Below are 11,605 nucleotides of genomic sequence, written 5' to 3' on the forward strand. Positions count from 1 at the left end.
AAGTACAGGATATGAAAAGATATAAAGATCAGTCTACCCTATATACACATATGCATATTTCGAGAGATATCAATAAAAAAAAATTGAATTGATAACAACAATATTAAGAATGATAATAAAGATGATAAGAAAAATGATAACAATAATATTGTTAGTAATGATAATAATAACAATAATAATAACAATAATAATAATAATAATAATTAATAATAATAATAGTGATACTATCAACAACAAGAATGAAGAGTCTAATAATAATAATAAAAAATAATAACACCTGCACCTGAATTCCTGAAGAGAAATATAATCTTAGCTGCAGAAAAAATGGAAAGATTATAATTTCCCATAAATTAAGATGCACTGAGAAGAACAAGAAACACAATCCTTGAACTCATAACAAATAACAAAAAACAAAAACAAAATAACTTTCAAAATCTTACCACAAATTGCAAGCCTTTTACACCGAACTTCTGAGGAAGCCTTTGCCTTGCTTCTGCACTTTGTCTTGCCTATGTTAAAATATTACAATTAAACTCTAAAGTGGAGGATAAAATCAACGGTAACACTAATATAAGCCGTAAAGAAGAATTGGCTAAGATACAACTGAAGCATAAAAGCAACCTTTCGCTTATAGTCAGTCATAATCACCCTAAGAATTAAGGCTGTTTAATGTTAGTTACATAATGACTAGAAGTCAAAAACGCAAGTGGGACCTTTCGCTGTGACCTTTTCTTGTCTATTTTTCCGCTTCCAACTTTCATTTTTTTTGGGGGGAGAGCAAGTGAAAAATATTTGTGACATACAAGACCTGGATGTGTTCCTTGCCAGGTTGGTCGACACCTGAGTGACTTTCAACGAAACGTGATCTACTAACTTCTTACAATACGTGACATTTCTGACACTCACTTATTTTGAAGCCATAATGAACTTTCAATTCTTTCAAGGTTGTTTTCCTTTTCTCCAAAGTGTGGAAAATATTTGCTAAGAAGAAGGATTATGCAACAAGCAAACCATAATATACAATAATACATGCTACATAAAATAAAGCTTGTAGATACAAATAATATGTACAACTTCTAATAATATCAAATTGAGAAATTCAAGATTCCTGGGAAAATTATAATTAATAACAATATGAAAATAACAATAAAATATGAAATTCCAATAAACAAAAACACAAGTAACTCCTGTAAATACATTAACAATAGATTTATGTAAAATACTATGAAATTGTGATCACAATCAAAACTATAGCTTACAACAACTCCGTTAACAAATAAATACAAGAGAGTGGTAAAGGGGGGGGGTGGGGGGAAATTAATAAATAAAAGGGGGAGTCTTATTTCCCTAAATATTTCTAACCGCCTCACAACCCAAACCGAAGTACCTTCAATAACTCCTTCCGCTTCCAAAAAATGCAACACACATGCCAAAAAATCTACAGCCAAAACTTCCTAGCCTTAGCAGTGCCGTCTATTAGGCAGAAAATTCACAAGGAAAAGTTATCAACGGCAGTTATGTGTTTCTAGACGTACCTCATCAAGATCTGTCACAATATGCAGTGTCCCCCTCTTTCCCCCCCTTTTATTTCATACCGATCACAGATAATCCTGTTTACTTGAGAACAGAAGGACAACATTTGTCTTACGATTACTTACACAAAAAGTCCAGATCAGTGCTTCCTCACATAGGACCAGCCAATGCCAAAAACCTAAAACCACCTACGTGAATACCAAATTACAAGGCAAAATACACAAAATACTATCAAACACCTTGATTCAGATCTTTCCAAAGACTAAGGATCTGAAGCTGTTAGGACAATACCAAGACTTGAATGCACTGATGCATCAAACTGGGGAACTGTTGTACCACACTGGGAGTAAGAAAATGAAGAAATATACTCCACAGAGAAACACAATCTGCATAATATATGGTAGTTTGCATATTTGTGACAATGACATATCTGACTGTATTCCATTACCATTTACCTGTAGAGGTCTTTGATTCTGTTACAGTTGTTTTGGTTTGGTCTGTTTTTCAATCTGATTCTTTTGGTCTGTTTTTCAGTCTGAATCTGATAAAACTGCTTTCATCTCCAAAATAAAGGTATACCAAACTTGGTATTAGTCAATGCTTTTCTTCTCCTCCACTACAACTGCAAGTGGAAAAAATACTGTAATAAAAAAAAAAATTATCTCAATCTTCCATTTCCTTTGTGAATGCTAGTTATGATAAGAAACACTAACGATATCAAACCTCTATTTACCACACAACCTATCACTGCGAGATGAGCTCTGTGTCAACTTGACTGATTCCGTTGGTATGCTGCTGGACCAAGCTTAGCGCCAACACAGCTGCCCTCGTGTCCATCATTACATCACCATCGTCCTCATCTTCACTGTCACTCCCTGACAATGGCTGAGCATCATTCTCAATCTCAAGAAGTTGGTCATCCTCCTCCTCCTCCTCCTTGAAATTTTTGTTTGCACACGCGTCCTCTTGCTGTGCCGATTGAGCAGATCCAGTCTCTGCTTCGGACTCACTCTCTCCTTCGGACATCACCTCTGCTTCTACAACTGAGGTGTCAGTTGAACAGTTATCGCTTTCCTCACTTTCCATGGCTTCGCCATCTACAGAAGGAGATCCATGTAAAGCAGAAATTAAATATTTCCAAACTTATATATTGTGAAGAATAAGGATTCAAAATCAAATTGCATTCAAAATCTTGCAAAATTCTGAAATCCTGACACAACCTCTGGAGTCATTAATTGCACATATCTTCCTCCAATAATTTTTCTTAACTCCCTATTTTATATCACCATATTGTCATTATTCCCAATAAGCCTCGAATCAATTATAATACCTGATTCTTCAGATTCCGCCGATACATCTAACAATCTTACATCTTCCCGTTCTGTTATATCTTCATCGTCTGTGTCCCCTATGGCTGAAAGGAGTGGTACGTCTTCTTCGTTTCTATCACCCAGCGTTACCTGCAATTGGGACATTTTCATTTAGATTTTGATAAAACTAACTTCGACCATCTAATCTCACTCACTTACTCACTAACTCACTCATGCACGCACGCACGCACTCACTCACTAACTCACTCATTCACTCACACACACATGCAAGCACACACGCACTCTAATTTACAAATACCATGATAGAAAATATATACAACACGACAAACACAAAATTCTGCATGACAAATATACTCTCTAAAAATTGTGCAAAACAACTACAAAGCATATTATTTCTTTAATTACAAACATTTATATCCATGGAAAATATTGCAACATTATGTCTCGCTGACCACTGACCTGTCTTTCAACAGGTACGGAGAGGCCTGCGTTAACTTTGCCCTCTTCTTCACTCTCCTTTTCATCACTGCTCCTGCTGTTTCTCCGCCCGACTGTTCCTAGGATGGGAAAAGGAACAAGGAGGGTACTAACTGGCATCTCTTTTTTATAAAGTTGATTGCATGTACGTGTGCATGTGTGTGCATGTGTGTGTGCGTGTGCATGTGTGTGTGGATGTGCATGTGTGTGTGCAGGTGTGTGTGCATGAGTGCAGGTACACGTGCATGTGCAAGCATGTGTGTATATGTTTGTGTGTACGTGAGTGCAGTGCATGTGCATGTGCATGTGCATATGTGTTTGTGTGTGCATTAGTATTTCCATGTATGTGTGTTTATAAGTGTTGGTACATACCCACGAGAGTGTGTACATGTCTATATACATTTGTAAATATGCATGTGCATCTGTATGTGCATGTGGGTGTCCTTGTGTATATGTACATCCTTGTGCATGTGTATTACATACATAAGATAAGAAAATAAATCAACAACGAATTTAAACATAATTTCAAGACCCAACATACTGGACTGTTATACTGTGGACTATAAACATATAGTCCATATACCGCAGACTATGACTAGTCACTATATTTTCATGATTATCCCTGGTCATCCCTGGTTCAGATAACCTGAACCACACCCCAAGAGGTACCTGAGAGTTGGCTTGGGGCTGGCAATTGGCCTGAGCCTGCATCTCGATGGCAGGGGGGATTGGGTGCCAGTCTGCCTCTCACTGCCACAGGCATGCCAGGCACCAGGCCATCCGGGGGGGCGGGGGCACAGCGCCGGTGCCTCCTCCACTGTCTGCTCAGTGTCCACAACCTGAGGGAAGCAGGTTTGCTTTAATTACAAAAAGCTTATTGCCTCACTAAACAGAGAGACACAAATGATGTACTATTTCATCAAAATAATAATAAGAAAACCATAATAAATAAATGACCAACTTAACCCAATGCATTTCAAAAATTCCAAAGCACAGTGACCAAGTGGGAACCCTACAATAGACTCATTGCTGTCCAAAAAACAGCCTGGCTGGGCAAAGGAACACCTCTGTTCTCACTCCCCTAGTTCCTCTGATAATGGACTTCCCCCAAAGAGTGAAAGTGCTTCTCCAGATACTGAATTTGGAGTTAGGCATAACTATAAAAAATACAAAGGTCTGAAATTATAAAATTAGGTAAGAGGGGTAAAGGCAGGTCCTAGCAGGATTCATCATATTTTCCAAATGTTGAAATGACTGCAATGCTATGACTTACCATCTGGTGACTCTTTTGGACATCTGTATCAAATACAACCACATCTTAAACCCTTTAATACCCTTTCCCACTACTACACTCTTGGCCTACTAAAATCCATCCAATCCTCACCCTCACATCCACAGAAAAATATTATAAAACAAAATTTTTTAAAAACAAATCACTAACGATGTAGATGGATCATTGATGGCCACAGAGTAGGATGGCGGTGGTTCCCTCTGAAGCAGGTGCTGCTCAAGGCGAGACAGAGGAGCAAGCTGCGTAGAGCGCCGACCACCCTGGTAGCTGTGTTGGCGCCCCAGGCCTACGCGCAGAGCATACAGCCTACACGTGCAGCCCACAGCAATTACTAAGAGCAGGGAACATACCAAGCCTCCCATAGCAGCAGCCACAATCACTGAATTCTGAAAAAATGTTTCCTCGTATTAACATTTTATTTACTTTATTGAGAAGGAAAGAGTTCAGATGGTATATATATTTTTTTTTTTACATGAGATTCAAATGTTATGAAATAATATACAAAATCTCACATTTTTTAATGACATGTCATATCATCTAATCACGCAATAATTTTTTTAATACTAGTTGATAAAGAAGAGAAATTTTGCATATCATCCTTCGAGCTCTACAATACATATATAATCATTTCCATAATGTCAGGAATCCATTTATTAGCAAACTTGGACTAGATCCTTGCTCTTCTCACATGTCCATTCTTTTCTTTAATGTAGAGTGAAAGTAAACAGTAGGGCCTATGTTTAATATCAACATTTATATATCCCTTTGACCTGTAAAATGCAATTCCTAGTGTAAAAAATACATGGAAATAAAGCCTTGACTAGTTTAAATACTCCCTCACTGCAAATACCTAAAACCCACAAACTGAAAGCATCTAATCTGAACCCACATACTGACCAAATAACCTACCAATTCCCGCAGACAACCTCACATGTGGAAAAAGAAACTACAAAACTGAACTAATATTATTCATGAAGATCAAAATCCTGAAACATATAACACAAACACAAAATCCCCATAACGTACCCTGTGGCAATCTTCCTCATCACTGGCATCCCCACAGTCATCAAACTGGTCGCACCTCCAGGCTTCACGAATGCAGTGCCGGTTTGTGCACAAAAAGGCACCATGCTGTAAGAAGGCAAACTGGGCCATTAGGAATCACACTTCCCAACATATTTACATAAGCATTTCCATTCTGCCAAAGTAAAATGAATTATAGTCTTTCAAATCACTAACCTGATGACATGAGTTCTTATACAAATATAGAATTAAAATCTTTTACAATGACCCTTCCTTTCCTAAAAATTCAAGGCATTGGGTAAACAGGCAAGATTCAGCAGGCCTAGCTATTGAGGAATCATCTCAACCTAAACAAAATTAGTAGAGCAAAACCAGCAAAAACAGAATGTACTCATTATCCATAGACTAAGAATAATCACCACTCCAATAAATTGAAAAACACATAATTCTATGGACCCACTACAAAAATCATAAAGAGTTTTACCTGTGGATGGCACAGTTGCGGAGTGCAAGAAGCTTCATCTGAGCTATCCCCACACTGTGACGCACCATCACACCTCTGCGCGGGAGTGTAACAGCCTCCCTCTGCACCACAGCTTATGTTTTGCATACACTGTCCTGGAGATAAAAAAGATCGTCATGTAAACGCCCAGCAACTGTGTAATCCAATAGCTAAACTAAGCAAAAACTGAAAGAGAGGAATAATATCATTTGGGTTATCCAAATTGTAATGCAAACATTTACAATTAGACATAACCTTTCATGAATACTAATTACAAATTACAATGAAAAGCATATCACTTGCATAGTCAAGAGCACAGACCCATAATCAATCATTCAGGTACTTTCTAGAAAAAATATGCAAAGTGCAATTTTCCACCAATGCTCCAAAATCTTAATATTGCAATGCTGAAATCCATACCATATCATTTAGCTTATGGGTAACTTAACCCCCCAAAATATCATCAAAATCTGTCAATAACCTTTCCTATAATCCTGCTGACAAACTAATAAATACCAGCAAAAATATAGCCTCCAGGGCAGCGATAACAATAATACTCCAAATATATGCAACACAGCAACAGACTGATCAATTGGCCTGCTTACCACAGCCTATTTCATCCTCTCCCCCTGGGCAGTGTAAGATTCCATCGCAGCGCTGAGTTTTCGGGTCATAACAAAATTCAGAATTTGGTGAACACTGTGTCTGATTGAAGAGGCAACCTGTATAAGAAATGGCAGTGTAAATATCAAATATAAAGACTATATTTTTTAATCAAATTTCCCTGAAACAAATCTAGAAAATAAACCTAAAACTTTACCCATTTCTTCAAAAGAGCAATTGTCCAAAAGGATAATATCATGCACAAGAAAATCACATAAACTAATAAACTAATAAACTAATAATCCAGAAAAAAAAAATTACACAATCAGATACACAAAACTTACTGCAATATATTTCATCGGCTTTGTTGCGACAATCTGCTATGCCATTACACCGCCTCGAGGCCTTGTAGCAGTCCTTCCCCTCCCCACACCACCACTCGTCCGCCTCACACCCTATAAAAAGGAAGGGTGCGCATGAAAATTTACAATAAAAATCTTGATACAAATTGTAAGTGAAAGGATTACAACACATGATCTAAAACAGCATTCTTTTCCTAATGATTATTATTTACCATGAAATAGAATATTTGACAAATCCCATTCATAGTGTAAAATAAAATCTCTCTATATATTTCCTTTAATATATTACTTATTTTCTTACACACATTTTCCTTATTCACCTTCACCTCTCCTTGATATTCTTTGCTCTCTATGCTTCCCTATTTTATCTCCATTTACATCTTTGCTCCTAGATCCTTATAAACAAATACAATGCCCCGTCCCTAACACTTACCAAAGCAACCAAGCTCATCTTCCCCATTGGCACAGTGCCACCGTCCATCACAGTGCTGATCCTCCCGCAACCCAGGACACCCAGCTGAAACAAAACAGACATGACAGTCTTATCACCTGAGGTCCTCCTTTCTAGTTAGATGTGTTCTCACTCACAACATTTTTAAAACCTGTTATTAGAAAATTCAACCACTTTTAACTGATGTAAAAAAGACAAGCCGTCCATAAGTTTTCATCACAATCTAACTAAAGCTTTTTTTAATCAAATACAATAATCATTCATAATTTTTGAAAAATGTGTAGTCATCTTTTATGTAATGAAGGTCACTGTAATTACCAGTAGTAACACACTTTAAGAAAAACATCCATCATGAACACACTATCAGTTACAGTCTCAGTAAGAATCACTCATTCCTGACACACCTTTGCAGTTTTCCTCATCTGACGAGTCTGGGCATTCAGCCTGACCGTTACACTTCCAAGCATTGGGTAAGCAGATTTTCGGGTCTGAGCACTGGAATTCATCTTTTTGGCAGACAGTTTTATTACCTAAAGGATAAAAGGATATATATTATTATGTTACATATCTATTAAATCAAATTTTTTTGTTAATCTATCTTTTAATGGTAAGATATTCTTGCACACATCATCAACAATGAAGGGATGGCAATAAAAACAAAGCTGAAACATTGAACTCACTTATGAAAAACTGCAGTTTGAAACCCAGGTGACCCCGTCGCACTTTCAAATCCGAGGAGAATTTCACAACTACCTTAGGAGATCTGGTTATAATAGGCCATGGCGTCGAGTTCCCACACACGTGACCTGTTGTGAGTATCTCAGAAGTTTTGAACGAAGTGCGTGATTGGTTAAGGCGTTGGGGCGAGGTCTGGTTACTCGCAGCTGTGTCGTTCATCCGCTTCTTGTTTCTGAGACTCAGCTGTCGGTTGATAAGCCGCCTCCTGCTCATCCTATCCATGTCCTTGAAGAGGTGGCCCTTAAGTAATTTGTGACTCTGTATACTTCTCTTGAAACTGTCCTCCACTGACTCCCTGTTCTTCCTTCTACCATTTATGACTTTGCTGAAGATGTCTCTCCTCTTCTTTACACCGTGCTTCTCTGTCTTCAGCATTATCCATTGGTGAGGACAGCAGTCTTGCGACTTTTTACCACACTGGTTGTCTTGGTCCAAGTCAAACATGCTAAAACTGCAGAAACCAAATCTAATGTTATAATTCTACCTCAAAGTATGGGATGAAACCAAATGGCAAGAAATGCAAAGAACATGGAAGAAATGCACATTATGATATAATGTAAAAGACGAGCCTAGTCTGCAATAAAATTTCATAGTTTCAAGTAATCAAAACACGCTTCAAGCATCAAACAACCCTCTGATTTACCTTAATATAATATAATCTTGATAAGGGTTATGAAGAATCCAGGAGCAGTTGACATGAGCAGGTGGAGCTCGGGGAGGCAAGGGTGATGTGATGGTGCCTGTGGTTCTGTTGAAGTGGGCTGGACCTCCCCTACAGGCAACCTCGTTCACCAGGACATCATGGATGTTTGCCCTCACCACCACTGTGTCCAACACCACTGGTAACAATGAAAACAATAATCTTACACTATGAAACTATTGGGAAGTTACTCAAGAATAATCTTAATCCCAAAGAACTATGTATCCTCTACTTGTCTGCTGCACCTGTTGATTGAAGGATCTGTTTTTTAGTTTAACTAAGGCTAATTTTTGTTACTGGCATTTCAAAATCTAGGTCAAATATGCCTTAGTGTACCAAGACTCATTATTCATACTCGCTCTGTTCCATTCCGAAGAAGAAGGATTAGGAAACATGACTGCAAGATTGACTCTAGGAGAGGAGGGTCTTCAAGGGAAATGGGGCTACGTGAGTCATTCTGTAGGTGTGGCTGGAGTCAACCCGGCAAAAAGTAACAGATATATAGTCAACATTACATACATCTCACTGATGATGAAAACGAAGCACCTAGTTTTTGCCAGACTTTGATCATGGTGAATAAGACTATACAGGTCTAGAAAAACATGCGAGGTGCTATTAGTCAAGTGAAGTGAACAGAATTAATAACAAATACTAGAAATTCTACACTTTAGAAACTTTAAGAAATATATTTCCAAAAACAAACATAGTAATGTTTGTACACAGACATACTAATTGGCTCCTTAGTGGCTGAGCTCCTGTAGGGACATCTATGTGCAAACAAAATTCACCAAAGAAAAATACACTACAGTCAACCTTACATATACCAAGCACAGCTCAACACCCTACACTCCAGCAACCAACAAACCTTAGAATAACTGGAAATATGGCAAAATGCACCTTAAAACTAAAAAACCAACCTGTGGTGATGAAAATCCACACGTGTCCCCTCATCCTGACAACCTGCTCAGAATGCTGACGGTCACAAGGGTAAGCAGGGGGTCCTCGGATTAGTCAGCAATGACATTATTCACAACTGTAATGGAAATGAAGAGGAAGTAAATATCAAAAGGTAACATTATTTTTACAGAGCTACATATGGAGAGGCTTATGAATAAATCTGACATATAGAGATTGAGGCAGATCATGCTATACTTTTAGCATGTAAGATAAGTTGACACACCAAATGCAAATATTGTTTTTCATGTTCTTTATTCTTAGGATATTGAGATGAAATGGAATGCTACAAAACTTCCTTGCAAAGGGTAATTACCAGAACACTAGCTGAGATTTATGTATTCAATCTGCACATATTCAAACCTATAAGCAAGTCAGATGATGGTCTTAGCCATAAAACAGTACACAAATTTGAGGATTCTCGTACTTTCCATTTTTCTACACTCTGGCTATGGAATTCTGAGCTTCCTATTACATCTGCCCAATTCCCAATTCAATATTTGTGCATGATGGACATAGAAGTTCTAAACACAGTAACTCTCTTGATTTTGGAAGGTAAGGATATGTAACTCATTAACAAAACAGAAAATGTAAAGTGAATTATAAAATGCAAGATCTACTGCAGTTCTGTCTTTATTAGCTTGTGTTTACAATTGTCATCAGTGTTATTAAGGACAGCCTTCTAGTAGCCAACACATCACAAAATAGCCAGGTATGTCCATCCACATCCAGCTACAACATCTCAAGTCTCACTGTCAATATTCTGACACCTGACACCAAGCCGCCCCTAAGCCACGACAACCAATGGCCTCTATTAACTGCTAATGAGCTCCCCCTTTCAACTCTGGCCACAAATGCACACCACCTGTAGAACCTAACCGGGAAATCCACTTCTAATCTTTTCACAGATTAATACACAAAATTAAATAGTAGTTTGGAATATCTACTGCCTCTGGGTTAACATATATCCCTACTTATTATTTTTCTCTGTAAAAGACAATGTCAACCTTCAGTACTTACTCACTAACACCCTAACTTATAACACTGTCATAAATTGACTAAATAAATTCAACCTGCAATAAATCCACCTCAGTTTTTTATTCTCCCTTGAATGATTGTGAAACCAGGAAAGACATTGGACTGTCTACCTTCTAGAGCTCACAAAATGTGTTGATATTAGGTAATAAACATTTGTTTCAAACATATACCAACCACATTGGGTGTAATCCTCAAAACTGATGCAACACTCAAATCAGAGTTACAAATATACCATCAACAATTACAAAAGTTCTCAAATACCCAGAGTAATATGTGGGCTACAGAATTAACACAGATGAAAAGTATTCAAAATTCTTTGCACTGTTATTCTCAGATTCTGTTTATCTTGCAGGTAACACTTGGAGGAGGTTACTAATACTAAACTATGCACACAATGCACATCTCAGGATAAAAACTACCCTTTATGTTTGTAAGTAAAGGTGATGATACCAACAAACTGGAAGGAAATATTGTCAATATAAGCAATCTTACCAATTCATAACACAAATACCTGAAGCACAATAATAATAAGAACTAAACTGTGAGAGATATCAGTAGCTTAACTAAAGAAATAATAACTAGTTTTTCATTACGACAAATTC

General features: G+C 37.5%; 1 protein-coding gene across 1 annotated transcript in view; it reads right to left on the reverse strand.

The window, feature by feature from the left end:
- Nucleotides 1–236: 236 nt before the first annotated feature.
- LOC119568190 overlaps nt 237–11,605 on the reverse strand; it is an 11,850-nt gene continuing 481 nt past the window's right edge. The window contains exons 2-15 of the mRNA XM_037916610.1: nt 9,929–10,044; nt 8,955–9,150; nt 8,254–8,762; nt 7,978–8,103; nt 7,556–7,639; nt 7,105–7,215; nt 6,763–6,879; nt 6,140–6,273; nt 5,659–5,763; nt 4,783–5,018; nt 4,011–4,180; nt 3,324–3,421; nt 2,864–2,993; nt 237–2,630 (exon numbers count right to left, since the gene is read on the reverse strand). Of these exons, the coding sequence (XP_037772538.1) occupies nt 2,278–2,630; nt 2,864–2,993; nt 3,324–3,421; nt 4,011–4,180; nt 4,783–5,018; nt 5,659–5,763; nt 6,140–6,273; nt 6,763–6,879; nt 7,105–7,215; nt 7,556–7,639; nt 7,978–8,103; nt 8,254–8,762; nt 8,955–9,150; nt 9,929–9,962 (2,403 nt within the window). The 5' untranslated portion in view covers nt 9,963–10,044 and the 3' untranslated portion in view covers nt 237–2,277. The remainder of the gene's footprint in view (nt 2,631–2,863; nt 2,994–3,323; nt 3,422–4,010; nt 4,181–4,782; nt 5,019–5,658; nt 5,764–6,139; nt 6,274–6,762; nt 6,880–7,104; nt 7,216–7,555; nt 7,640–7,977; nt 8,104–8,253; nt 8,763–8,954; nt 9,151–9,928; nt 10,045–11,605) is intronic.

The sequence above is a fragment of the Penaeus monodon genome, chromosome 4, assembly GCF_015228065.2.
Source record: "Penaeus monodon isolate SGIC_2016 chromosome 4, NSTDA_Pmon_1, whole genome shotgun sequence".
NCBI lineage: Eukaryota > Metazoa > Arthropoda > Malacostraca > Decapoda > Penaeidae > Penaeus > Penaeus monodon.